Genomic DNA, 27,298 nt, shown 5'->3' on the forward strand with positions numbered 1-27,298 from the left:
CTCTGACAGGAGACGACAGCGCGGCCGCCTCCCTCCCTCCGTCCGTCCTGCCTGCCTCCCGCCGGCTGCATGTAGGGCTGCGGCGGGGACACGGAGCTGGGAAGACAACGACCGAGCGGAGCCGCGCCGCGCCGACCGGAGCCGAGCCGGCCCCGGCGAAACCCAGCGCGGCGCCGCCCGTGCCCCTGCGGGAGGAGGCCGCCATGGAAGTCAGCGCGGGTAAGCGGGGTCGGCCGCTGCGGGAGGCGGGGGAGCAGCCGCGCGGGATGGTCCCGCGGGGCCGGGCGGGCGCGGGGGTGCGGGCGGGGGTCGGCCGGGGCGCGGCGGGGCGGGGGGAGCGCGACGGGCGGCGGCGCTGCCCGGCCCCGGCCCCGCTGGTGGCCGGGACGGCCCCGCGCCGCCTCACATGGACCCGCCGGGCGAGCCATGTGCGCGCTGTGTTTACGTTCCGCGCGGCGCGCCCGCTCATTGGCCGCGCGAGGCGGTGACGCGCGCATTGCATAATAGCGGCGGGGCGGCGGCGCGGGGCGGCGGGCGGCGCGGACACGTGAGGCGCGCGGGCGGGCGGGCGGCCGCTGTTTTGGTGACCTACATTCGGGGCGGCGGCGGCGGCGGGGGCGCGCCGGGGACACGTGGGGCCGCGCCGCTGCTGCGGCGTCGGGCGGCCCCGCCCCCGCGGTTCTCGCGGCTCCGCCCCCGCCGCTGTGGAGCGCCGGGGGTGGGTGGGTGTTGGGGGCCCGGCGGCGCGGCGCGGCGCGAGGGAGTGCGCGGGGTCGCGGGGGGACACGCGGTGCGGCCGTGTGCGGCGGCGACGGCACGCGGCCCGCCGCCATGCGCGGGGGCGGTGTTGTGTAACGGGGAGGGGGCGGCCCGGGGGCAGCGCAGGGCGGGCCCGGCTCTTCCAGCCCCGGCGCCGCGTGACCGCGGCAGGGAAAAGCCGCAGCCCCGGTGCGGTGGAATGGGGTGAGGCGGGAGGGCGGCTGCGGACACGGCCACCGCGCTCCCCGCTCCCTTCCCGCTTTGTTAGCCGGGGGAGATCGGGGTGCCGGCCGGGGAGCCCCTGCTGCCGCAGCGTCCCGGGGGCCGGTTTGATCGCCCCAGCGGTTCGCAGCCTCCTTCGCGTCCCTGCGGCGTTCCCGCTCCCCAGGTCTCTGTGTTCATGGAATACCAGCCCGTTGCGGTACCACCCCCGCCCCGTCCCTGAAGTTAATCCCGCCGGGTAGAGCCCAAAGGGTCCGTGTCCCTCGGCCGGGAGTGCCGCAGCAGCAGCAGCAGTAGAGCGGCTCCGCGTAGCCCGCATGTCTCATTTCAGCACCCTCCGGCAGGTGGGTTCCCTGAGAAAATCCCTCAGAACCGGGGCTGCCTTCTCCACCGAGCGCCCCGGTGCCCCCTTTCTGCGGCGTGCCAGCATCCGTGTGCACACGTACGTGCTCTGTGTCTGTGCTCTTTGTTCCGAGATGTCACCCTGTGCTCTGTGAGAGAGTCAACTTCTGACTGCTGACCAAACAAAACCAGGGTTCACAGGGAAGTGCAACTTCTAAAATAACAAAAAATACGAGGAATCGGGCCTGTGACGCTGGCAGGACTGCCAAGCTCTCCAGGGTGCCAGAGCAGCCCAGCTATCTGGCGCTCCTCCAGCTCTAAGGAGGAGAGGGGTGAAACTCCCCCGCAGGCGTACACTTTCTGTGCTCCTCTGTGACATTGGCCTTACCCTTGAGGGAGAAGAGCATTTCTTTTACGAGCAGGATTTAAAGATAATGGGGCGCGGTGGCAGCGCGGAGAAACGTGGAGTTCCCTGCAGGGGCTGTGCTTGCGTGTCCCGATCTGCCCCTTTCCGATAAGGATGGCGCCTGCTGAGGAGGCTGGTGCCTCCCTGGGCCAGGTGAACAGTGAGCTTTGACCTGGCACCTGGCACAGGCGCGTGCGGCTCTGGGGGATGGCACAGGCTTTGTCAAACAGGTGGTGTCTTAGCCCAGCACGGGTGGCTGATGATGCCTTGTTTCTCAAGCCGCGGCTGAACCCGTGACCCCCTTGCCAATCCTCCTTTCTCCGAATACCTGATCCGAAATGCGTGCTATGCTGTGTGGAGGATTTCTTAAAAAAAAAAAAAAAAAAAAAAATCAGTGCGGGAGCAACCCCTGTGGCAGGGTGCAGGGACATTGGTGTCTGGGAACGTGAGCAGCAGTCTGTGTGTCCTGCTCCTGTCACATGGCCCCTCAGTCTGACTTCTGCTCCCCAGCAGCTCTGCCAGGAGCTCCTGGGCCGCGTGCTTTTCGGGGAACCCTCCTGCCAAAGGTTTCCTTGGTAGAAAAAAATAAAGTGCTGAAGAGGAAGTGGGCCAGTTTTGTTGCTGCAGAGGTGCTAAGAGGACGGTTATAAAAGTATTGCAAATTTGTAAGTCAGAATTGTTCCCTGCAAGCAGCGGTGTTTCCAGGGTTGTCTAAAACCACTGCTTTTATCTGTGAGGAAGGTATGGCTGATGTAAGATGCTATAGCCTCTGCCTGCTGTGCCGATTCAGCTGATCAAGGACTCTACAGACACCAGTGCTTTTTTCCTCCAAAGGCAGGCAGTGCGTGGCTCTTTTAAAGTTTCAAATTCCTGTGTGTGGAGTTCCTTGCTGCAGTGTCCTGAGTCATCAGTGAAGAGAGTCCACTGAGCAATAGAGGCATAAAATGTAGAACATACGGAGTGTAGTTTTATTTAAACAATTTCATGGCTATGGCTTTTGAAATTCTTGTGTGAAATATCAAATGTTTTTGTATTGACTTTTGAAATGCTGAGTCTTGAAGACAAACTCATATGAAGTGCAAACAATTTCTCTTGCTTACGAGCAAGAAGAAGGAGCCTGTGAAAAGCCAGAACTGCTCCCAGGTCTGCCTGAGGACAAAAAGCTGTTTCATATGAGGGATTCTCAAGCGTGTCAGATTGCAGGACGCGGCAGGACAGAGGCTGTTTGCAAATAGCAGCCTAGCAGTTGGAGTTTAGCTGCTGCTTGAAACGCTACAAAGGCTTGCAGTTGGACAAATGGCGTTCAGTAGGCTAACCAGACTGCAGTGCTATTTCCTTCCCTTGCCCCCTTCCCTTCTGCATCATGAGCACCTCCCAGCCCTTCCTTTCTGTGCCTCTGGCGTGTAGCCTGCATGAAGTCTTTCTCTCTGCCCTATTTCTGTCCCTAACCTAGCTTGTTTGCATTCTGGCTCCACAGCGCTCTAAGATCCTGTCTTTGCTCTGGCTCCAGATGAGCTCTGCTCAGAGGGTGGCCAGGGAAACCTTCTCTGGGTCACTCAATGCCCTGTCCCTACTGCCCCATCCTTCCATGACCGTGGCTTGTTGCTCCGTCTTTTGGTTATTCCATTTCATCTCAGTCTGGACCAGAGGAGGCTGATAAGATGGGAGAAGGGGATGGGGCAGACTGGGAGATCAGCCTTAGAAAACAAAGGGAGACAAACAAGCTTGAAGGAGAGAGGGAGAGAAAGGAGTGCTCCCAGGAGCATGTAATGGCTGATCTGGTGGTGCTGGGTCATGGTGTGGCTCACATGGCAGCGGTGCATGTCTGCTGGTTATGTCACTATGTGCTGCCTTTTTTTCTTGCCTTAGGGGGTGTGATAGCTTACATCAGCTCTTCGAGCTCGGCATCTAGCCCAGCCTCATGTCACAGCGAGAGCTCAGACAGCGGTTTCCAGTCGTCCTCTTCGCCTGTACCATCTCCTCCAAACAGCTCCTCCTCGGAAAGCGGATGCAATGGCCGGAGCAGTGAAGGCTCTGACGGGGCACCAAAGAGCGATCGGCTGGAGGAGACTATTAAAACAAACCAGTCGAGTGTTGCTGGTTTGACAAAAGGCCATAATGGAGTCACAAGTATGTTTGGTGCCAGTTCCTGAAAACACCATTTTCCCCTTATGTATTACAACCCTGTGTGTTACAACCAGGTCTCCCTTTGACTTGTGGTGTAGGTGCATAGCAAAGCCTCCATTTGTATCTTTTGGCATTACACGTGTGGTAATACGTATGGTATTGCCATACAAATGCTAGTACAATGGGGGCCCATTGCTGCCAACTTCTAACAGTCCATAAATACAGTCCAGCTTTACTTCAAATCTTCACTAGTAAAAACTGATCTAAGTAAAATCAAGTACTTGATTAAAAAGAAGTGATGAAGTAAAGGTAATCCAATCAGAAACTGCCTTCAAGAGTATTTATGGAGCTGTCTTGGAAGTCTAGTTTCTCTGTTCGTTCATACTCTGTCCCCTGCCCCTTCACCTTCCCTCCCCCCCAGCTGTGAGGAACAAAACAAATTAATTACCCAAGCATAATACTTTTATAGCTGTGGGTGGAACAGTTATCTTTTTGATTCCAAGTCATTATTCTGTGGATGTGAAAAATAAAATACTTATAAACTGGAGCTAAAGGATTGCCTTTTAAAATGCATGTAAGAATCTATCTCCACATATTTACTTCACACTTCTTTTGGAAATCAGAAAAGATCAGTGGTAGATAAGTATATTTGAACAGTGTTGGAGGTGCAGGATTCAAAATAGGTACTGGAATGAGTGATTCAGCAAACAGCTGGAATTTAGTCTTTTGGAGGCTCAGTTCTTTTATTGGCAGAATTGTTTTATCATTTTGAATTGTTATGCAGCTGGAATAAGTGTGTTAATAGTTCTACCTCAAATAGGTTTTTTTTGTTGTTGGTTTGTTGTTGTTGTTTGCTTGTTGATTTTTTTTTTAAGTGTTGCTACCCTAAGTTCTTAGTAAGAACCTTTACTTAAAAATTCTCTAGTAACTGGGTTCTTGATATCAGGGCAGAGGTTCCTGAAATGAATCCTGTTGTAAATTGTTCCGATAGATAATTTTTTTAACTCAGTACTATCAGTGTTGAAAAAAAAGAGAAAAAGTTGTGGTTTGGTTCTTTTTCTTTTTGAAAACCTTAAAAAAAATGTTTTAGTTCCTCTTTAGAAATGAAACCCAAGTGTCAAATAAGTTACTTTTCTGGTAGAATATGTTTCTGTGGGAGCATTTCCAGCTGTCTCTAAGGTAACTTTGTGGTTACTGAACTCATTGGTAAAATTCCCATTGGCTTCAGTGAAACCAATGTTAGACCAGCACTTAAGACTTGCAAAAAAAATTTTATTGACAAGCTGAAATAAAATAGGTGGGGGAAAAATTAAAAAACCCAAACCCATGAGCATTTTTATGGGATTGAGAAAGTATTTTCAATTGAAGTGTGCAAGCCATTCTGGATTTGCACTCAAATGAGTGGTCTCTACATATGTAGATATGGCTGAATTACCAGTCCTAAATTGTTATCAGATAGGTACAGTGTATGGCTGGTGTTGAATACATTATAAAGTGTCCTTTAGTATTTCTGGTTTTTAAGAAAACGTGCTTATTCTCTGTTGGGGAAACTGTGGCCTTTCACAGGCTTTCTTGTCCTGATGGAAAAAACAGATTGAGCCTGAACTTTGGTGGCCTAGTTAACTGAATGGTTCTTTTAAAAGTGCTTAAATGTAAGTAGACTTTCTTTTTCTGCTGCTGAGTGCAGTGCTACTCTGTTTGAAAGCCCAGTGAATATGTGCTTTCTCCCTGTTCGTTTGAGTGCTTCATGTTTGTCCTTTTTTTTTTTTTTTTCCCCCCACCCTTGCACTGGTACCTTCTGAACTGTTCAGGGCGTTTGTACATTCATGTTGTCTGTTCTGTATTTTTCATGTGTGGTACTGACCTGACATCTTTCGATTTAAGTCCAGGTTTTAAAAGCTGGAAACATGCTCCTGCAGTTGTCGTTGGTTTCTATATCCTTGACTTTTTTGTTTGATTCTAGAATTTAATGGCATGGTTCTTCTTTGCAAAGTCTGTGGAGATGTCGCTTCAGGATTTCATTATGGTGTTCATGCCTGTGAGGGCTGCAAGGTGAGCTATATTTCTGCTCACCTTTCTGCTGGTGAAATGCTCAAGTTGTCCCCATAGGGGAAAAAGGGGTGATACTGTCCAAAAAAAAATAAATTGGTATAGTTCTCTGTTAAATACGAGAAATTTCAGAAGCTGTAGGGAGCAAGCAAACCACTTACGAATATACAGCGTTTTCCAAACTCTGCAGTACTTTTTGTTCCCACCCCTTGTCCAATCCTGCCTGACTTGGAGCACACAGCAGAGAACACAAACTGGAAGCAGAGGTGGTAAGGACCATGTCACGCAAGACATGTGCATGTTAATTGCATTAAGAGATAGTGGGTGTGAGTTGTCACCTAGGCTGGGACACAGAACAGAACAGCTTTGGAAAAGCAATTATTTACCACAGGGAAAGCCAGAACTAGATATGCATTTTCTTAATCTGTTACATTGCAAATGTTATGTTCTGTGAAGGAGCTTTTCAGCATAAAGGGTTATGTGAAAAAAAATCACCTTTTGAAGGTCATATGGTGCAGCCAGGATAGTTTAGTTGCCAAACTGCAAAGATGGAAGTCAAAAGATGTTATTTTGACTCCCATCTTTGCACTTGATATCATAGGTGTTTGAGTTCTTAGGAGCTGTTGGTACAGTGATAGAGGTAATACTGGAGATAGTTTGGTCTTAGATGCTGACTATGCAGAGAACAACTTGACATATTCTGTAATTAGAAGTCATAACTAGTTCACATTACATACAGATCACACACAAAGGGGAAGTAAGTCATGAGGAGTACTAAGTTCTTTAAAATCTCCTGGGCTGATGGCTCTGAAGCAGCTGATGAGATGCAGTAAGGTTTACTGTCTCTGCTTGCAGAGAGACGAATCTTGGTGGAAGGATTTGACATGTGCTGTAATGATAGTTGTGGGGTATTTTTGCTTGTTTACAGGGTTTTTTCAGAAGAAGCATTCAGCAAAACATCCAGTATAAGAAGTGCTTGAAGAATAACAACTGCTCTATAATGAGAATGAATAGGAACAGATGCCAGCAGTGTCGTTTCAAAAAATGCCTGTCTGTTGGGATGTCAAGAGATGGTACGTTCTTGTACTGAGCAGGGATCGTCTGAGAGGGAATCTGCTGCCCACCTCAAAACCAGTTGCTGAGAGTCTTAATGGCAGATAATGCAGCCAAGCCCTGTTGTCAAGGAGAGGTTCCCTGTCGGAGAGCATTTAGTTCAGCTTGCCTTCTTGCTCCATGAGTGTCCTGGGCTGGTAAGGTGATACTGCAGGCAGCTGCAGAGCTGTCCTCCTGCCTCTGGAGCTGATGCAGTGGGATGTGCTGCAGTGGCCTGCTAAGGGGATGGTTGTAACAAGTATCTCAATTTTGGTTTAATGTTAAGACTTACAGCTGTATCCTACCTGAATCTGAAAAAGACTCATATTTTTTTTCTTTTTTTCTTTGTTTTTTCTATTTTCTTTTGTTACTATTGCTTTTTCAATGAAAGGGAATTCTGCCCAACATGATAGCTTTAGAATAGTAACCATAGAGCCTAAAGAGTTATCTTTGGGTGCATAGGATAGGCATGTATCTTCTCCTTTTTATGCCTTCTTTCTTCTCTTAGAGGGAGAGGAAAGGCAAGGAGGAAATGGTGATGTTGGTTGGTGTCTCTGACCACCTTGCTGTCTGTCTGCTCCTTGTGATATTTTAATAAATAATGCTGAAAGTGTAGTTCATTTTTCTGCTGCAACTTACTGCCACAGCCAGAACTCTTCCTTCTGTTTCACTTTTTAATTTTCTCTGGGTGTTTATTTCACAAGAGCTAGGAATCTCGGGCTGTTAATAATTTAGTGGGTGGAGTGTTGGAACTTATTTTAAATAATTGTTCCAAGTTCTTGTTGTGTATAGGAGTTATTTCATCCCCTAGGCGCTTGTTTGTGCGCAAGGTTGCACCTGTGTTAATGAAAGAGACATAGTTACATTAATGATGGACTACTGCACGAGCATAATTACATCAGTCGAAACTGGTTATAAGCCCTTGTGCAGTTGGACAAGGTGGGAGAGGTAGTTGTAGATTCCCTAGGACAGGGTCAAAAGTTCTGCAGCCACAATGATGCCCATCCCCTTGCCAGCAGAAAATGTCCTTGTCAAGGCAAAGTTATCAAGAAATTTTTCCCAAGGTAAGCTTCGTTCAGCATTGATTCTCTTGTTTTGGTGAGTTACGTAATTGGTCCATGAGGACCTGTCTTGTAGGACTTTTATGCAAAGATGATATGAACCGTGTTTGCATTCACCTAATTGTCAGCTGATTAAGTTATGCTGATTTAATAGATCCAATCTTAAGTCTTGACATTTCTTCAGTTAACACAACTGCGTAGCCAGGTTTGAGGCAAAAGGGGAAAAGGCATTACAGCCTGTGCCTTAGAGCTGACTTCTCCCTGTGTGCAAACAACAGCATACATTTGTATTCATGCCATTCCTATGCCTATGCTCTTTGACTTTACTGGTAATACCCCTACTGTAGCATTAGTGAGAGCAGTTAAAATCTTGCCTTAAAAGGCAGGGTTTTTTTGTTGGGATGTGTATTTTCTGTGTGCATGCTAATACTTTCAGGACTGACTTTTTTCTTTTTTTCTTCCCCCATTTCCACCACTGTCCATTTCTCCACCTTGGCAGCTGTTCGATTTGGCCGTATTCCCAAACGTGAGAAACAGCGGATGTTGATTGAAATGCAGAGTGCCATGAAAACCATGATGAACGGTCAGTTCAGTGGTCACTTGCCCAACGAAGCATTAACAGAGCATCAAGACCAACCACCTCAAGAAGATCTTTCCTCCAAGCCCAAACAAGAGCGAGAAACCATCAAAAGCCCTTCTCCCCCTCCTAGTGCTGACATAGCTAAGGAGGAGGTGATCGGTATGGTCACTAGGGCCCACAAAGACACTTTCATGTACAACCAAGAGCAGTCCCAAAACCCAGCGGAGATGATGCGGCCGCAGAGTGGGGAGAGAGTGTCAAAGAGCTCTGAGCAGTACATCCTGAGCAACGAGCACTGTGTTGGTGGCCTCGGTGGCCCTCAGTACCCTGAAAGGGAGCAGCACCTTGGCGGACAGTACAAGGGAAGAAGCACAGTGCATTATCCCAGTGGGCACGCCGTGTGCTTCACAAACAGCCACTGCATGAACTTCACCAGTGGGTACGCTCAGCGAATGTGTGAGAGGGTCCCAGAAGATGGCTTTTCTCCAAACAAGAATACCACTTACTCTTGCACCTCTGGAGGAAGAATGCATCTGGTATATTGATATCAATTGTTTGATTTGACTTACTTGTTGGTGGGTGTGATCCAGCTGTGCTTCAGTGGTCAGTGAAGCTGCAGGCAGTTGGACCAACTGCTGGAAATTTAAAGGGGGACACAAGTTTGATAGTGCAAATTGTGGTGAAGGACAAAATTAGCTCAAGGTGTGAAGGATTTGAAATCATGCAAGTGGTGGGGATTTTTGGCTTGGTTTTTAGCTAGCTGAAAGTAGAATAACATCAAAGAGCATTGGTTGAAAAAAGTAATAGGTTTTTTATGTGACATTTAAAATGAAAATAGGAGTTTATAAATTCCCCTTTTCACTCAGTCCTTTCAAAGACTTCGCTTTCAAATAATCTATACCGTCAGGTGTACAGTATTTTCTTTAAGGGTATTCAGATCAAATTTCTGGAGTAAAACCTCAGGCCTAGGATTTTGAGCCAGTCTACAGCCTTACCATGGGTTCTAAAATCTCTTTTGCAGGGTAGGCAGGCTGCTTTCTTGGTGATGGGGATGTTTTTATTTGTTCTGTTTTAATGAGGCCTACAGGCTACGCATCCTTTTCACTGGAGAACATCTTCAGATCTGAACAGAAGCATGAGGAAAATGCACAGCTAAACCATTAGAGAGAAGTTCACAGTCTTTTCTGTAGTACTTACACAAGTGGGGCTCTGCACATGCTTCTGGGTACCTTAGATGACTTCGCTAGAGTACCTTCTCACTGAATTCCTAACAAGGATGCTTCCTGGTTTTTTGCATATGGCTGTTGGTTTGGTTAGGTTGGGGTTTTTTTGCCTTTGCTTAACAGGTCCCTCTCATTTGCCTTGCACCTGCTGTTTCTCTGCCATTCAGGCAACCAGTTCTGTAAGCCCCTTAAAATAGATTGTCCTTCTCTTTATCACTGGAGCCGCCTGGGATGAGAGAACATAACATCCTTGTTCTCATCCTGTGCTCCTGGTGTGAAGCACGAGCCCCTGACCTTTCTGAAGTACTTGAGCTGCTGGTGTTTTTCTTCCTCCTGTTTTGGTGAGAATCCTTCACAGGTTCTTGAAGACCCCCCAGATGTCTCCACAGTGAAGGTGTTAATTTTGATGCTGCATTACCATGGGGACTTTTTTTTTTTTTTTTTTGTTTTGTTATTTTTTTAAACCCTTCTTTGTCTACTGCATATATAGACCATGCTATCCCTAGCAGGGTCTGACCTTAATTGCAGACTCCAGGCACTACATTGTGGCAAATTATAATTCCCAGCCTTTCTTCCTAGCAGGGAAAGTATGTGGTGTCACTAAAATGGCATTCTTGCCTCTCCTGAGAAGCAGAAGTTAAACCTGTCAGTATGGGCGGACAGGGAGTGGTGGTGCCTTGTAGAGGCTCAGCCAGTCAGTTTGACCTGTGCATGGCAGCTGGAGGCAGGAGTTAGTCAGTGATGAGGAGACAAAACCAAATCCAACAGAGCACTGCAGCTCCCCCTCCCTGCTCCACATGCCTGATATGGATGAGGGCTTTGCCCAAGAACTCAGAGTTCAGGATCTTACCAAATGAGTCAGCAGCAGTAAGGGCAAGTAATTAGCCTCTGAACCAGTATGGAGGCAGATGTTCAGGGGTTTGGTCGTTTTTACTCAATACCCCTGTAACCAGAAAAGCAGAACAGGTCATTCCTGAAGAGGTCCCTCTGAAGTGAGCTGATGACTGTACAAGCTGACAGCTGCTTCCATAGGAAGCCTGTCAGAGTTCAGGGAGTGTCTGGATGGCACTCTTAGACATATGGTTTAGTTTTAGGTGGTTCTGCAAGGAGCACAGAGTTGGACTGAGTCCTTATGGGGCTCGTCTAATTTGAGATACTCTGATTCTTGGGCAGAAGTCTATCAAGAGACCAGAGACACAATGCACCGAGTGTGGAGGTGGTAGTTTCCCGTTGGGACTGAGTGCCTGTGGGTAAGGGTATGCTGTTGTAGAATGAGAAGTTAAGGTGATTTTTGTGTCCATTGCAGAGCAGGGTACTGGACCAGAGATTCTTTGTTTTCAGTGAGTGCTGTATTTATAACAGTTCCTATGTGAGCCATTGCAATACCACAATCAGAGCAGTGGTTGGCATCTGCTGTCCTTCTGGTTGTGTGCCTGGACCTTTCCTTTTGCCAAAATATTAGAGTCTTGTAATCTTAGGACTTCCCACGCAAAGAATTGCCAGGCAATTACCATATTAAAGATGACCTGCAAAAACAGCACAGCTCTGAGGAATTGCTAATCTATTTCACTATTTTCTCTTTGTTTTGCTGACATTATGTAGGATTACATACACCATTTAGTATAGCTGTGAGGAATACTTAAAAGGAATTTTTGTCCTTGATGATGACAGGTGAAATGAATATTAAAAAGGTTTAAGCTTCATTAAAAGATGTAAATTTTAGAAGCTAGAACTGAAAATATCGCAGCGCTTCTGGTTGCCTCTTGCAGAGGGAATTTATTGGCAGTCAGCCCTGACTGATACATCTGATCTCGATGTAATGGATTCAGACTTTCCTACAAAAATTGCTGTATGTTTGTATAAAAGAGCACTTTGTCTTCTTGTGACTGAGAAATACTGGAATACCAGTTCCTTGGTGTTCCTCCTTCAGTGATACAAGTAAAAGCAAACTTGCAGGAAAGGGTTATCCTTGTAATGAGGGTGTAAACCTGTGACTCAGGAAACCAAGGCTTGCTTTCTTGCTCTGGTGTTGGCATCTTTGTCACCTTGATTGAAGCACTTCAGTTGCCTGCAGAACAAGAAAGATGGGAGAATGAATGTTGTAGTGACTGTGAGATTGCAACTGATTGATTGTGAAATCTCAGTGTACTGTGAAATTGCAGGGATAATACAAGGAAAGAGAAATTCAGATGTCAGACCAAATCAGTTGAGGTCAGGGAAGAATAGCATAACCTTGGTTCTGCCAGGTCTTTTGCAGTACACAGTGTTGTAGGTTCCAAAGTTAACAAATTTCTAAACAGATTGTTAACAATCCCATGGATTTTCTTCTTGTTTGTTTTAAAGCAAGAGGAAGAAATCCAGTTTCTTTGGGAATTGATTGCGGAATACTGACTTTTTTTTTCCCATGTCATTATTGCAAAGTTTTGTTCAATGATAAACATGTTTTTTAAAATATTTGTCAGTATTTGGAATGATACCTTTAAAAGTTGTTTTCTGTCTATGTTTTGCAAACATCAGGTCTGCCCAATGAGTAAGACTCCCCATGTGGACCCAAACAAGTCTGGCCATGAAATCTGGGAAGAGTTTTCCCTGAGTTTTACTCCTGCAGTGAAGGAAGTGGTGGAGTTCGCCAAGCGCATCCCAGGTTTCCGAGATCTCTCCCAGCATGACCAGGTCAACCTTCTGAAGGCTGGGACCTTTGAGGTGAGACCACTCTGTGTATATTGCAAACCTGACAAGCTGAGCATCAATCTGACCCTGTAAGAACAGAACCAAATGGAATGGGGTTACATCAGGTGAAACCAGCTTGTTCATGGGTGTTCTGAGCGTTCTCTGAGGTGTTGGTGTCCAAGAGATCTGTGATAGATCAGGCCTTGGTGACCTGTTCCTCTTCCAATGAGCTCAAAACGGCTCAGCCCTTCTACCCTTCCCTCTTCCCTGGGCATTAATAAATGCATAATTAGGGGTTTCTTGTTACCTGTGCTTACTCTGGGGAACTGTACTACATCTGAAAGGTGTATAGGTTAGAAAGCTGTCTACTGACTTAAAAACTTTGTTAAGGAATTTGTTTACTGCTCTGCATGTCCTTCCTTGTGCCACTCTGCTTCCTGCAAAAGCCAGAGTATCCAATCCTGACCAGTCACCACTTTGGTGGTGACTTGGGAGTGTCTGAAGCTTCCATGTCCAATGCAGTAACAATGGTAACTACCTGTACTGCTGCAGCTCTGTAGATACTGTGTGCCAGCTGCAGCCTGACTTACTCTAGACTAATCCCACTAGGTCCTCGTGGTTAATTGCATCCACTTGTGGTCATGACGTATATGTGAATTAGTGGTATTAATTTGGAAATGATACCACAGAGCTTGCTGCTGTTTTATAATTAGTGACCTTCACAAGATGACCTTTACATCATGTTTTAGTTGCCCTTCCAGACCCTTGTGTCTACTGGAGGCCGTATTCATTTCATAAATATTCAAATGTGAAATTTGAATAGAGACGGTCAGAGGAGCCGAAGTCCCAAGTATTTGATGTTACTGTGCTTTTCTGGGAAGTGTAGCATTGTTGATGCCTTTGCTCTTGTTTACATGATTTATTCTTTCAAAGAGAGATGCTGGATTTTATGTTTACCTGAGATGAAGACATTTCTCTTGTGATCTGTTGGGTCTTCTGTCTGCATTTATACAACCCAGTTCTAAAATTGGGTAATTGTTGGTTCGGAAGGTACAAGTTATACAGGAAGATTTCTTGCCTGGAGTCTATTAGTTTTCTTGTTTCCTTCATTTTTCTGTCATATATTTTTTTCTGTTGTACTTACTCTTGACCTTTTAACATTCATCCACACCTCCTGTAGTGAAGGGGCTGTATTTTTACTTCTTCTCTACTTTCACCTTACACAAAAATGTTGGTTCCTTCCTCTACAAAGGAGGAGGAGGGTGAAGAATTTGACTTGAACTGTCCCTATAATGTGAGACCAAACTTTCATGCTTTGCTTCACCTGAAGCTTTTGTCAGGCCTCGCTCATACGCATTTTTACCAGTTACAAGCAGTGCTGATAAGGAGGTTTCTATATCCAGGAGAATTAATAATTACATATGGCTGCATGCTTGTCACTATTAACTTATTTATAAGAAACATTTATGATTCCTGTTAGTGAGCTACAACTTGTAGTTAAAGGCCTATGTGGCATCTTAGCAACAGGAAAAAAAAAGTAGGGCTTCAGAACAGTGGAAAAAATCTACAACAGGATTAATGAAACCATTGCGATAGAGGCAAAAGCATCTCAAAAGCCTGGTGCATCCAAGGTCATTTCTGTCTTCTGGGTAACTGAACCAGGATGTTCCAATGTCTGCATGTTGATAGAAGAACCCGAGTGAAAGTGCTGCCTCCAAGTCTGGTGTGGCTGGCTTGGCACTGTGCTTCTTAGCAGCTCGTGTTCCAAGAGTGCCTGTTCCTTTGAGGGTAAGAGGACACACGGAGACAATGTTGGTGCAGAAGCTGCACAGCTATATATATTCACACACATGTAAGCTAAAAAGGTCTCTTAGAACTGGGAGTACTGGGAAGCTCAGTGTATCGTGGTGGCATTTGCATGGCTTCTTAGGAGAGCCAGCTCAGAAACAGCAGTGAGCCTAAAATTAAGAACTCGACTGGTTTTGAGTGGGCCCTCCTCCTCCTCCCCTCCAAATGTAGTTGATGGTAGAGCTAACAAGGCTCTTGGATCCCTTTGAGTAGTGACTCAGATTTGTCTATAGCTGGTAGGGAAGTGATCAAGCAACCTCCAAGAGTGGAGGTTTTTATGTGACCTGCTGTGGTCAGGTGATAGGATTGATCAGCTGTGTCCTCAGCATGCACAAGTATGAGCCTGGTTTGAAGTGAAATGGGATGAATCAGTCCTGTGCTATGCTATAGTCCAAACTATTCTTCCTTGTTTAGAATGATGGCATTGAAATAGGTGAGGTCTTTGCCTTAGAATAAGTCAGCACAACTTCATGGGCTTCAGTTTTGAATACCAGAACTAATCCTGGTTGCTCATTATTTAAAGATGTTTTTAAAGCCTAATTCTATAGGGAGAATTCCGTTTTGAACTGAAAGGTTGCTGGATACCTGGTGGGTCTGTGCTAATGCACAAGTTCAGCTTTGTCTGCCTGCCCTTTGCCTGTTTTTTTGTATTCTGATGGGTTTCTGCATTCTGTAGTTAATGTCGTCAAAGGACACATAACTTAGCTGACAAAAGTGACTAGTACGTAGTGCTCTTGTATCCATCAAGGCTGCTGCATGTTGTTTGGCTCATAAAATTATGGAGCAGGTCGTGTAATGTGCATGAACAGTATTTGAATTCTCAAACGTTTTCATTTGTTTTGAACACTCTTTCCTTTAAGCTTGTCAAAGACACTAGTCTTTGCGAACCTGGTTCTCCTCTCACCTGTAGTAAACATTTGAATTAATGCAGATAGTAGGGTAAATGAGAAGCGATGACTGTCACACCAAGAGATTACAGCAAGTCTGAAGTTTTAACCAATGCCAGTTAGTTAGTTTTCTTCAAATAAGAAGGCTGTTCTGTGCAACTTAAACCTTGAAAATGTAAACAAAAGGTTGTTGAACATGAGCAAATGAAACTTAACAAGCCATTCCAGAGGGAAACATTTTACAGTACAACTGAGAAACCACAAGAGAAATTTCAGCCCAAAGGGGTAAGTTTAGCACACCTCAACTGCTCCAGCCCAGGTGCTTGTACCAAAGGGGTATTCCCAGCTGCTGCAGACCAGGTGCCATCCTCAAGCTGTGCTTCCCCAGCCTTTTAAAAGCTCTACATGTGGCTCCTTTCTAGCAGAGCTTGTTAACATTCCTGTGGGTACAGTGATGTGGCATGGTACTTTTTCAAAGGATGCCTAGGGGGCCGGATCATCAGGTGGTGTAAATCATCGTTTCCATAGAGCTGCTCCACTTTAGTGGAGTGAGAATCTGGTTCAGTACCTTCATTTTGCTTCTCATGAGTGTGGCCAGGAAAACATTTCTTTGAATGCCCTGTATGCCTTTGGCTGTTGTGTGGCTCAAGCAAGTTGTCCTACTCGCATATTTATGAATTACATGGTCTGTGTGGCTCAGGCTGTCTGAGGCTGAAATTTTAATTTTCCTGCCATTCATATGCTGTAGCCCCTCCCCTGCATCCACTCCCTAATTTTGTCACTTGTTTGTTTCTCTCAGATTATGGGGCCAGAGCTTGCACTGTGTTTTGCAGCTCAGTAGCATGCTGACAGTTTCTGTATAGAATGCTTTTAGAATGGTTAATGAGACACTTTGTATGATGTTTAAATGTTTAATTTTTTTCTTTGACTTTTCTAGAAATGCATCTACATTTATCCAGTTTTGTTGTTCTTTTTTTCTTCCTTATTCTTTCACCAGGTTTTAATGGTACGATTTGCATCTTTGTTTGATGCAAAGGAACGTACTGTCACCTTCCTGAGTGGCAAGAAGTACAGCGTGGATGACTTGCATTCAATGGGAGCTGGTGATCTGCTCAACTCAATGTTTGAATTCAGTGAGAAACTAAATGCCCTGCAACTTAGCGATGAGGAAATGAGTTTGTTTACAGCGGTTGTCCTGGTATCTGCTGGTAAGGAGAGAAAGTTGACTTCCACCTTTGCCAAAAATTGAATGTGACTCTCTACTTAAAGTTCTATTTAAAGTTTTCTGTAAAATGTACACCTTGTTATTTCATGTCTAAGTGCACTTGAGTAGGTTTTAAGGTAGTAGCAGCCTGTAATGTACTTCTTAACATACCTAGTTTTTCTAATATTGCCCTTAAAAAAATAAAGTGACGATGCGCTTATGTTTTCCTACTGCTTTCTATGTAATGCAGAAACAAGTAGCTGCCTCATGGCTGCTTAGATGCTATTTGTCTGACTCCTCTAAGTTTCACAGGACAGCATCACTGAAATTACTCCTGACTTGCACAGCGTAAGTCTTTGGATGAGGCGGTATCTTTGCTTCCAAGTATTGTCGTTTAAGTCTGTTGCGTATTTTACTTAAGTCTAAATCCAACAGTTTGATCTCTGCCTGTGTCAACAAGAAAGCCCTATCATCTGCATTGTGACTTCTTACCACTAAAGGCCTGCCAATCCACTGACATCTTCACCGGCCTCCTATCTTGTTTCAGTCCCTGGATAGACAAAGCACCCTGGCCCAGATTCAAAGAAGGATTAAGCACCTACTTCTGTAGTATTATCTCAAGCCTCAAATTAGGCACATTAGCTCTGCATCTAATGCCTGGAATGCAAGATGCAGAATCCCTGCTTGCTGGGTAAGAAGCTCTCTAAAGGTAGGTAGCAGGAATGCTCACGGCGCCCACTTAGACAACGAGCCAGCAGCTGGGGAGCACTGAACTCCTTGAACAAATGCACCCCTTTCACTTGAGCAATTTAGACCCACGTGTCATCAAGGAGGGGTGCCCAGGCATGGTGCTGTAGGCACTTAAGGCCTCTGTAACAAGGTAGGGCAGTTCAGTCTAATAGCTTTGTGCATGGCTGAACTGAAATGTCAGAGCACAGGACGGGGCAGCTGTCGCCTCTTCAGTTTGTAAGCCGTGATAATGAGCAGAGGGTGGCACAGAGTTAGCAAGCTTCAAGAGCCAGAAGAAATGGCAGTGTGAAGGAAGTATGGCACTATAATCTGAAGGAAGCATGGAATCTGTTAATGAAAATGTTCAGGTAGCAGAGAGAAACCTGAGGTCTTAGTTGCCTTTCCGGATTCTGGAAATTTTTGACAAGAACTGGAGGCGCAGCCTTTAGAATAAGGACTGACAACCAGGTCTCTCCCCTTCTTGTGCACTCTAACTAGGCTTACAGCCATTCTTCTTGCTTGCTCAGCTCCTGGGTCCTAGAATATCTCATTCTCTGTGCCACCTGTTCTCAGTCTAAGTGGCTGTATCTCTTCTGTTGAATGTGCTTCTAGCACAGTGCCATCTCCCCAGCCTTTAAAGCACTGTGCTGATTGCCAGCTCCCAGCAGGGATTAGTTTAGGGATGGCATGTAACATGTACAGCGTGTAGTGTCAGCCGTGCAACAGGACAGGAAGAGAAGGTGTTTGGTATTCAGGCTTCTTGCAGTTGCTGAGGATTTTTCAGATCATATTTTGGATATTATTGCTGCCTATCTTAGCTACCTCATGGTCTGATCTGCAGTCTGATCACAGCCCTTCCTGGACATCTTCACAACATTTTATAAGTGAACATTGTCATATAGTCAACATTGGGGCTGTATTCCTGACACAAAGCTAACCCTGATGATTGCTGTGAGTTCAAAAATTTTCAGAGCAACTTTGCTCTGTTGTATGAGACTGGGTTAAAATGCTGCAGTTGTTACTTTGCACAAGTGAGTAAATGAGCAGGCTTCATGCTCAGGCAGGTACTGAAGAACAGAAGTGGCCTCAGCAGAGTTCCTGGGGAGGATGCTCACAGTGTGAGGGAGTGCTGATATGAGAAGGTGCCCGTAGAACTGAAGGATTGTGGACACGTGTTGATTAAACAGGTCTGGAAAGACAGATCCCTGCATACCACTCTTTGAGGAGTAGTGTAACAAAAAAAGTAATGTCCTGTAAGGGGAGGTGATGCTTCATTAGAGATGAAGAGTTGAAGAACAGGATCAGAGAGAACATCATGGAGATGCAGGCAAAGGAAAAAAAAATGCCATAAATGTAAGAAGAACAGAAGGTGGAAGAAAAAGGCCATTATGACTTCTTCTCAGAATGAAAGTTATTCAGGAGAAGACTGAAAGGAAGAGAGTAGTCAAGATTTACATAAGTTCCAAAAGCAGGAAGAAGTGTGACTGTTGAATACTGATTAAGTGATCCACGATATCAAGTGCCATGCTGCACTAATTAAAGATCTTTTAAAAGACTTTTAGCTGATTAAAATTAAGAAAAAAACAAAACCCACCAATGGAAATTAAGTCTCTAAATACTGCTAGTTGGGAGATCAAGAAGTTGCTTGATAGAAACATCTCCACTTAACACTGGATGAATAACCACTTGTAGGAGGAGTATTTAGAACATGTTGAAGAAGCAGGGGCAAGTAGCAAGGACTGTGTGTAACTCTACGTTCTCTCCTTCCCATGTCGTGTGGCAAAGAAAGAAAAAGCAGGATCACACTTGGATCAGGCTGAGGAATTACCTGGGTACTGTTCCAGAATTAAAAGAATGCTTCACCTCTGGCTTCAGTTAGCTGGATGTGTTGAGGGTGGAGAAGAGGTAGCAAGGTGGATCTTGGCCACTGATGGAGGAAAAAGCAAGGCGGAAGCAAAGCTGAAAGAATGTGGTTTGTGCAGGTTTAGAGACCAGATAATCCCTTAACTAAGGGTCTTGCTTTGTGGTAGAAGAGTATAAAGTACACACCCTCTTTACTCTCCCTTACTGGCATAATACTGAAAAAAAAAAAACAACCTGCTGGCCACTGGGAGCAACTGAAAGGAGACAGAGAGAGAGAAAAAAAAAAAGACTTGGACTAATTGAAAGGAGGAAGCTATAGTAACTCACCCGAGGCAGCCAGAAAAGGCTGGGCTGCATTCTTTCACCTCCCTCCAGAGGCAAGGCAGCACTAGTCTCAGTGTACGGAGCTCTTGGGAAACTCTTGGGCATGTTCTGTGCAGATGTCATTGTACCTGCTCAGAATAGAGCAAAGCTTTTGCAGAGCAGGTGGGTAAGCAGGAGAGATCCTTTAATAAATAAAGGCAGAGAGATTTCTCCTCACTCACATTCTCTTGGACAGCAGCTGTCAAACCTAATGGACAGTCTTCACAGAAGAGTGGAATGTGTGCTAATAAAAAGTGTTTAATAGTAATCAGAGCTCCTAGTTGTAGAAGACTCTAGAGCAATCTTCCTAAATGAGCAAAACATGTAACTGCTTCAAGATGCATCCTTAAGTGGATTATGTAATAATTTTTCCTATAGCAGTAGGGAACTGCACTGAGTAGTCCAGGAGGACTTCCTGGACTGTTCACCTGAGCAATCTGATTGGATTGACACTGACAGCATAAGGAAGGGATTCCCACTCTGACTGTAGAATCTGACTCAGTGTTACTCCAGAAAGCTGCTGTCATTCCATGTCCCAGTTCTGCAAAGTGCTTAAGTACATGTACGCATCAAAGCACATTTCTGTTTGTGCCAGTCACTTGGCTATGTGTGTGCCCTGCTGAATTTACATAGTGTTTAAGAAAAGAAGCTACAGCTTGGAAACAAACAGCTACTGTGCATGGTTATGAGGTGAGATGTTTTACTTAAAAATTCATCCTTTCAAGCTGCTTACTTAGGTTCCACCTAATGATACCAGGTGTGTTGTTAAATACAGCTCTCTTGAAAAAAATGCTTCAGGCGTGGTGGGAGTGCAGCATGTGAGAACATAGTATTTGTCTTGATGTTGACATTCTTCTTTTCCTCAGCTGGGAATTTTTGGGTGCACAGTGTTTCATTTTGTAAGTGCCTCAGAACGCGCTCGGGAGTAGTGCCCAGTCATATGAATGCTTGGACTCCCTTTGCCCCTGGGAATCCCATTGTGCAGATAACAATTGTGGCTTGTCCTGAGTGGGATTTCCTCCTCAAACCTTCAGTTTAAGTTTAGGGTTCTATATCTAGCCTTAAGAAATGTCGGAAATTTTTAGTTTCATGTGCCCTGTCTTCCTCCTTGGGTTGAAAGTTGTGATTCAGCAATATATTTAAACATTTGCTTCAATCTGTCTTTCTCTGGAAACATGGGTTAAGGTTCACAGAAATAGGGATTGAATGCTGCCAGTTTGGCATGAGCTTACTTTGAAAAAATTACTTTGAAAAGTTAATGCTAAATAACCTTTGAAAGACTTTTGGTGTGTGATTTAAACCTTCTGGCATAAGTATCTGATTTTTCTTGTGCTTGTTAATTTAGTAAGGGATTCTTACTGCCCTGGTTTTATGTTGCAGGCTGCATCTGTTCAGTCATTTTTTTATTTTTCTCCTACCCTCCTGTTTTTTAATTTCTCTCTCCTTCTCTCCCTCTCACCCTGCCCTTTTGTTTAGATCGCTCCGGAATAGAAAATGTCAATTCTGTGGAGGCCCTTCAGGAAACACTAATCCGTGCATTAAGGACCTTAATTATGAAAAATCACCCAAATGAAGCCTCTATTTTCACAAAACTTCTTTTGAAATTACCCGACTTGCGTTCCTTAAACAACATGCACTCTGAAGAACTGCTGGCCTTTAAAGTTCACCCATAGGCCTTTAGGTCTTGTTTGTACTTGGACTTGCCTCGTGTTAAACTGTTTTGTGCTAAAATATGTATTTATACAGTTGTACCACTTGTTGGAGAGAGTTCACAGAATGTGAACAGTTGATAGCTGTCCCATAACCATGCAATAAAGCTTTGGCAGGTGCTTTCAGCTGACGGCGGCGCAGCCTTCGGAATCCTCCAAGGCATCCAAACCCAGCTGTGCTGCCCTCCTGCAGAAGAGGCTGCAACGAGCCCCAGTAAATATGGACTCTTCTTTCATGTAGGAAACAGAACCACCACTGCCCTCTCATGTAAACTGAATGCAGAGTAGCTGTGTATGTGCTTATGGAGCATGGAATGGGGTGGGAACAATCCTGTGCTAATAGGAGAATGGAAGAGATGATTTAATTGGTCTTTCAGTTATCTAATAGATGTATGTCCGTGTCTCTTGATAACTCACTCATGGTTTCACTATTGTTATTCCATTAAACCCGATGGAATGGTTTCAGCCTGCACCAACTCTTCACTGACTGTGTGTTCATGCCATGTGTATATAATATAAATAGTTAAGTAGTGAGTGTTTATGGCTATATAAAGTACAGAGTTGTGTGTATATATGTGTATGTATATAAATAGTTCTATACATAAAGTATACATATAATTTCTTCACAATATTTTAAACTGTGAAGGAATTTAAACTTAAAACAGAAGGTGATCTATGGAAAGAACCAAATAGATGCACTTTGCTGAACTAATTATCTGAGCATTTTTTAAAAGACATCAAATTTGCATTAATATGCTGTGTTTGTTAATTTAAAAAAAAAAAACCACCAACCAAGAGTGGCACTAAAGAGGCAGAGTCAGATTCAACTTCCAAAAGGCTTTTGTAGAGAATCTCAAGCAGATATGGTTGGTTGTGGCACTAATGAGATGGATTGTCCATTGCCACTAAGGTTCTTGTGTTGTGATATAGGTTAAATAAGCACTAGATGCTCTTCAAAAACTTCAGCACAGCCAGAAAGAAACTATCAGATGAGTAGCAAAGTCTGTCAGAAAAAGAAAAAATGGGAAAAATGTATCCATGGGTGCATTTGGGTGTATGTGTGTTCTGTGACTTTATTTCTTGCAGTACATCATTTTGCTGCTTCGTTGCTAAATGAGAATTGAAAACAGAAATGTGAGATTCCCCACGTCTTTTCACCATTTGGGCTTTGTGGTTCCCATGCCTGTTCTTCTGGAGCTCTCCATTGGTGCGTGTGCATGTGAGCGTGTGTGATGTGCAGAGAAGGTGCATTAGGTGATCTGGATTTTTTTTTTCCTTAAAAAAAACACCACAAAAACCAACCAAACAAATGGAACTTTTTCTTGTTGTTTATGCCAGTAGGAAATTGCAAAGCAGATCCACAAGGCTTAAGATTGTGCTGCTTTTCCATCTAGGAAAGCAGCTCTCTATGGGGTTTTTTCCATTTGTAGCAGGACCTGGCACCAGAAAATAGAGATGAAAAGAAGTCAAAGCAGTTATGTTAATTAGTTACACTTATGTTTTGCTAATGTGGGAAGATGCTCCATCACCCTTGTTCGGTTAACTTGCCTTACAGGTAGCCCTCTGGGTCTCTCGTGTTCGGTAAAGCTGCTGTTTGGAGCGAGTCTGCTCCTGGTAGTCAGGGCCAGGACCCAGGAAGCCTCCAGCCTGCAGAGCTCCTGCCCACACCACGGTGGGCTGGGAGGAGCCTCCTGCCCGTGGTGGAGCTGCAGCAGCAGCAGACGTGTTTCTGCTGCTCAGCATCAGGATCTGGGATGGGAAGAGGGAGGGCTTGCACCTGCCACGCTCCCCTCGCCTTTGGGCTGGGGATTCCACTTGGACCAGGAGGAAGGGGCTGAGAGCGGGTGAGCAAGTGTTTGGTGAGAGGTGGGGGACATTGAGCTGTAGCCTTGGCCAAGGAGCAGAAGAGCCCACCCTTTCCTCTCCTCTGCAGCAGATGCAGGCAGGGCTGTCCTGCTTCAGGCTTCTTCAACCAGTAGGTAATGGCCCCTTCCTACCTACAGTTGTGCTACCCAAATGTGCTATCGGGGCATATTGTCCCATTTCTGTTAACAGTCTGCATCCTGCCAGTATTATTTGTTTGAGAGCTTCTCTGAATTATGCATCAAAACATTCAGACTTTAGAGAGGAAACAGTCACACGGTTTTTATTATTTAGTTGCTGAAATGACTACTTTTTAGACCCCATTTCAGACATGGAAAGTGCAGTTAGCCCTTGGTTGTTCTGGGAGGGAAAAAGGCTTCTTACAGAGATTGCCACCCTACAGCTGTGTTTTGTTGTGTTTGTTTTATTTTTTTTCTTCTTAAAACTGTATTATTAAGCCTTTAGGAATGTATAACCAGGACTGAGTAATTACTGCTTATTAAATTTTTTTTAGTTAGATTGACCATGTATGCCTATAGATAGATATTCTAACTTGTGCAATTTCATCTGAAATAAATCTTCCTGTACATAATGGAAAAACTCACATAACAAAAAAAAAAGAAAAGCCCCAAACAGATTGACTGAAGAAAAAGCTGATTAAAGTATGGTTCAAAAGTGACCCATGTATAACAAAACCCTAGCTGGACTCTTAGAAGAAAATCTAAACTCATTGTGTTAGCTGTGTATTGTGAGCTCTTCTTTTACTGTGTCACTGGTTATACACTTGTTAAATGCTGAGATAATAGACTTCATGCCAGGCATTTGAGTACTGTAGATTGGGTCATTGCTGAAAGATTAATGTACTGTATGACTTAAATGAAATTTTTATTCTTGATTTTATTCTTGATTTTGTTCTTGTTTTAAAAGATTAAATATGGGCATTATGTCAGCAAGCTAAACTTGAGTGTCTGTGTTCTTTGTATTTCTCTGTATGAAATCTGGCAGGCAGGACAGCACACTGTGATGAACAAAGCAGAAGAGATTCTCTTCTGGGTGAGAACATCAGCTGCAGAGAGGTCACGGGGCTGAGCTGAGGCACAGCAGCAGGGAGAGCCAGCATCTCCCTGTCTGTGCTGCTGCTGTGTCTTCCTACGTGTTTGGATGGGGTTGTCTGGTGCCCTTCATTTGCTACAGTTACAGGGCTTTTTTTTTTTTTTTTTTTTTTGGGTAGGTCATTAAAATAGTTATTTTAAACACTGCATTAATGTGGAGAACATAACTTTGTAACTGAGAAAAGGATAAAATGGGAATAAAACAAAAAAAGTTGCTGTTTGGTTAAGACAAGTCTTCGATTTATAAGAGAGGTAGAGAAAAAACAGGAGGGACAAAGATCTGTTATTTTTCAGCTTGATTTCTTAGAGTGTGCAGTCTTTTAGGAGATAAGAGAAGCTTCTCCAGGAAATGTATCTACTGATGTTTTAAAAAAAGACACACAACAAAATAAGTTGAACAAAATTATAACTGCTGGTATTGGAAAAAGTTAACAGCACGAAAAATGCTTCTGCTGGTGGCTTTTTTTTTTTTTTTTTGGTGGCATTTTTTCTCTGGTGCCATCTTTACTTGGCTTTCCTTCTAGTCTGAGCCCCTGTGAATACTGTCACAAGGCACAGAGGTTCCAGGAGCTGGGAGGTCCTTGGGAAGAGCTCTTTTCAACTCTTGCTGAGTTGGGCCACAAGTAATTCTTTGCTGTTCGGCTGCAAAAGCCTTACCACAGCGAATGGCAGGGGCAGCAAAAAACGATTCTGTTCCCCTCACTCTCCCAACCTCCCAGTCTGGCAGGATGCTCTGGGAATGGGAGCATGAAGTGCCTGTGCTTGTTCATGAGAAGTTTGCTGGGCTCCGAGTCTGCCGGTGTGCCCAGAGCACTGGGCTGTCCTCACTCCACCAGGAAATGGTGAATGTCACAAGGAAAACAGAGCTATGAGTGTTCTGTGTGAAAGTGTAAACTGATGAGGGTGTGGGCAGCCAGCTACCTCCTGTTCTGGCTCATGAGCCAGGCTGTGCTGGGCGGGAGGGAATCGGCGTTTGCAGCTCAACCGCAGAGCGCTTCGATTGCAGAAACAGTTCCTACAAGGAAGTAATTGGCACTTCCTCTTCTTTGATGAGTACAGCGAGCAGCTGCAGGAGCCTTCATCAGTGAATGCCGCCTTTTTTCCCCCTTTTAATTTGCTTTTTTTTTATTTCAAGGTGAAGTTTGGAGTGGGGAAGAAGAACATCCATCCAGGTATAAGGAGAGCCTGGAGGCAGCCACCCCTGAGCTGCAATGGGCAGCTTGTGGAAAGCACTGTAGAACCTGTGCTTGCTGGGCAGGAAAGTTGGTCAAGGACACAGATGCATCAGCAGCAAGAGAGGAGCTGAGTAGATGTGTGTGGAAGCTGAGAAGCTGCACATTCCTGGTTATTTGGAACAAAAATACCTATTCACAGCAAAAAAAAAACAACTTTCCTCCGTGGCAGACAATGCCACACCGGGTTCCTTCACAGAGCAGTTTATACCTGCTGTAAATGCACACCCTAATTGTTTGTGAATACACAGCTCGCACTGCTATGGGACTGAACTGTTCTGTCTCCTGCCTGGCCTGAATTGCCATGGCAGGGTTTGCTCCCGTGCACTGTATGTACCCCAGGACTGCCTTTGCCTCTGGCTGGAGGGGGATCCTCAGGGGATTACTTGTAAAGTTACATACCTAAAGCTTGATGGAGGGGGTTATCTTAAAGGGCCCTTCTATCTGCTCCCCACCAGTTTAAGATTATAACTCAAATTATTCCATGCAACAGCATGGAGAGCTACTTATAAGATGGTAGAAGGCAGAGGAAAACAACAATGTGGCACAAGCCCATCTGGCCCAGAACCTGCAGCTCAAAATGAAACACAGCTAGAGAGGTGTGCTGCTGGGTTGCTGCTGTACAGCAGCTCTTCTCCATTGTGTGCGATGCTCCACAGACCTCATGCAGGCAGCCCTGGATTAGCTGCCCTGGTAATGCTGTATAAAATGAGGCTGACACTAATGCCCTCTCATATGCCACTTTGGCAGGTTCAGTCGCCAGCACACAGCTGAAGATTGTCTCTGACCTAGGATGGAGACTGACTTGGTTCCTGCATAGTCCCAGAATATGGGACGATCTCGAGGAGAACCTCAGGTACCCTTTGGTCCCCTTCCCTCTGCTCATGAAGAAGCCTGAGGAAGCAACCCAGACCTGTGCACGTCCTGATAGCTGGCTTCTCTTCTGCACAGCACTTGGGGATAGAGAAAACACAAGGGTAAATGATCAGCCTAACATGCACCTGGCTTCCCAGTGGAGGATGGCAAAAATTATTTCACTATTTAACAATGTTGCCTTTCCCCAATGCTTGAACTAGCACCCGTCAGGCTGGCTTGTCTGTGCGGAGCTCAGTCAATGCAGCATGAAGGATTTTTTTCTTTCCACCTTCTCATCCTTGCCCAATAGGAACCTCTCCAGCCTTGTCTGTTGCTGCTTAACATGTGTGTGGCTTGGCAGCCCTATTTCCTACTGTGCAGTGTGCCTTTGCCCTCTTTGTGCCCATGCACAAGGCTCCCCCTTGTTGAGAGTTTGACATGGGGCCAAACTGACCCCCTGCACACACACACACACCTGCAGGGGAACATCTGTCCTGTTAGTGCCTTTATGAGAGTATGAGCAAAACTGCCAGGTTAATGCATCACAAAATGAATGCTGGTCCTTACACTGCACAAGGAGAATTCAGTCATGTTTTCCATAATTTGTGGAATTCATGGAAAGCTGCCAGGTGGAAAATGTCCTGGGGGGACGGGGGGGACGGGGGGGGGGGGGGGGGTGGTTGACAGCCATCTGAACACAAGACAGCAGTGTGCCCAGGTGGCTAGGAAGGCCCATGGCATCCTGGCCTGTATCAGCAGCAGTGTGGCCAGCAGGACCAGGGCAGTGACTGTCCCCCTGTGCTCAGCACTGGTGAGGTCGCACCTCAAATCCTGTGTTCAGTTCTGGGCCACTCACTGCAAAAAGGACATTGAGGGATTGGAGTGGGTCCAGAGAAGGGCAATGGAGCTGGGGAAAGGGTGTGGAGCACAAATCTGATGAGGAGCAGCTGAGGGAGCTGGGTTTGTTCAGCCCAGAGAAAAGGAGGCTCCAAAGGGGAACCTTATTGTTCTCTGCAGATACCTGACACAAGGGTGTAGCCAGATGGGGGTTGGTCTGTTCTCCCAAGTAACAAACAACAGGACAAGAGGAAATGGCCTCAAG

The 27,298-nt window shown here is 45.4% G+C and overlaps 1 protein-coding gene across 4 annotated transcripts; it reads left to right on the forward strand.

Annotated features, from left to right (window-relative positions):
- The first annotated feature begins 72 nt into the window (after nucleotides 1-72).
- On the forward strand, nucleotides 73-25,376 carry NR1D2 (nuclear receptor subfamily 1 group D member 2). Of its 4 annotated transcripts, none has more exons than XM_062508757.1 (8): nucleotides 73-219; nucleotides 3,599-3,859; nucleotides 5,820-5,908; nucleotides 6,834-6,978; nucleotides 8,558-9,174; nucleotides 12,379-12,564; nucleotides 16,264-16,474; nucleotides 20,902-24,903. In XM_062508757.1, the coding sequence occupies exons 1-8, from the start codon at nucleotides 204-206 to the stop codon at nucleotides 21,096-21,098; spliced, it is 1,722 nt and encodes a 573-aa protein (XP_062364741.1). In that variant the 5' UTR covers nucleotides 73-203; the 3' UTR covers nucleotides 21,099-24,903. The 4 variants fall into 4 exon arrangements, 3 of the variants coding, with proteins under 3 accessions (XP_062364741.1, XP_062364749.1, XP_062364757.1); XM_062508765.1 differs by having other exon boundaries at nucleotides 22,221-24,903; XR_009933952.1 differs by lacking the exon at nucleotides 73-219 and adding an exon at nucleotides 25,245-25,376 and having other exon boundaries at nucleotides 3,538-3,859; nucleotides 20,902-22,341.
- Nucleotides 25,377-27,298: the final 1,922 nt, after the last annotated feature.

This window comes from Cinclus cinclus, chromosome 1 (genome assembly GCF_963662255.1).
Source record: "Cinclus cinclus chromosome 1, bCinCin1.1, whole genome shotgun sequence".
NCBI classification, from domain to species: Eukaryota; Metazoa; Chordata; class Aves; order Passeriformes; family Cinclidae; genus Cinclus; species Cinclus cinclus.

Bases quoted from the DNA above. Each gene is read 5' to 3' on its own strand.
- NR1D2 (XM_062508773.1), top strand. From the start codon at position 3,538: ATGGCAGCGGTGCATGTCTGCTGGTTATGTCACTATGTGCTGCCTTTT. The intron at 5,909-6,833 runs GTGAGCTATATT...GCTTGTTTACAG, and splicing joins ATGCCTGTGAGGGCTGCAAG to GGTTTTTTCAGAAGAAGCAT. The intron at 12,565-16,263 runs GTGAGACCACTC...TTCTTTCACCAG, and splicing joins TGAAGGCTGGGACCTTTGAG to GTTTTAATGGTACGATTTGC.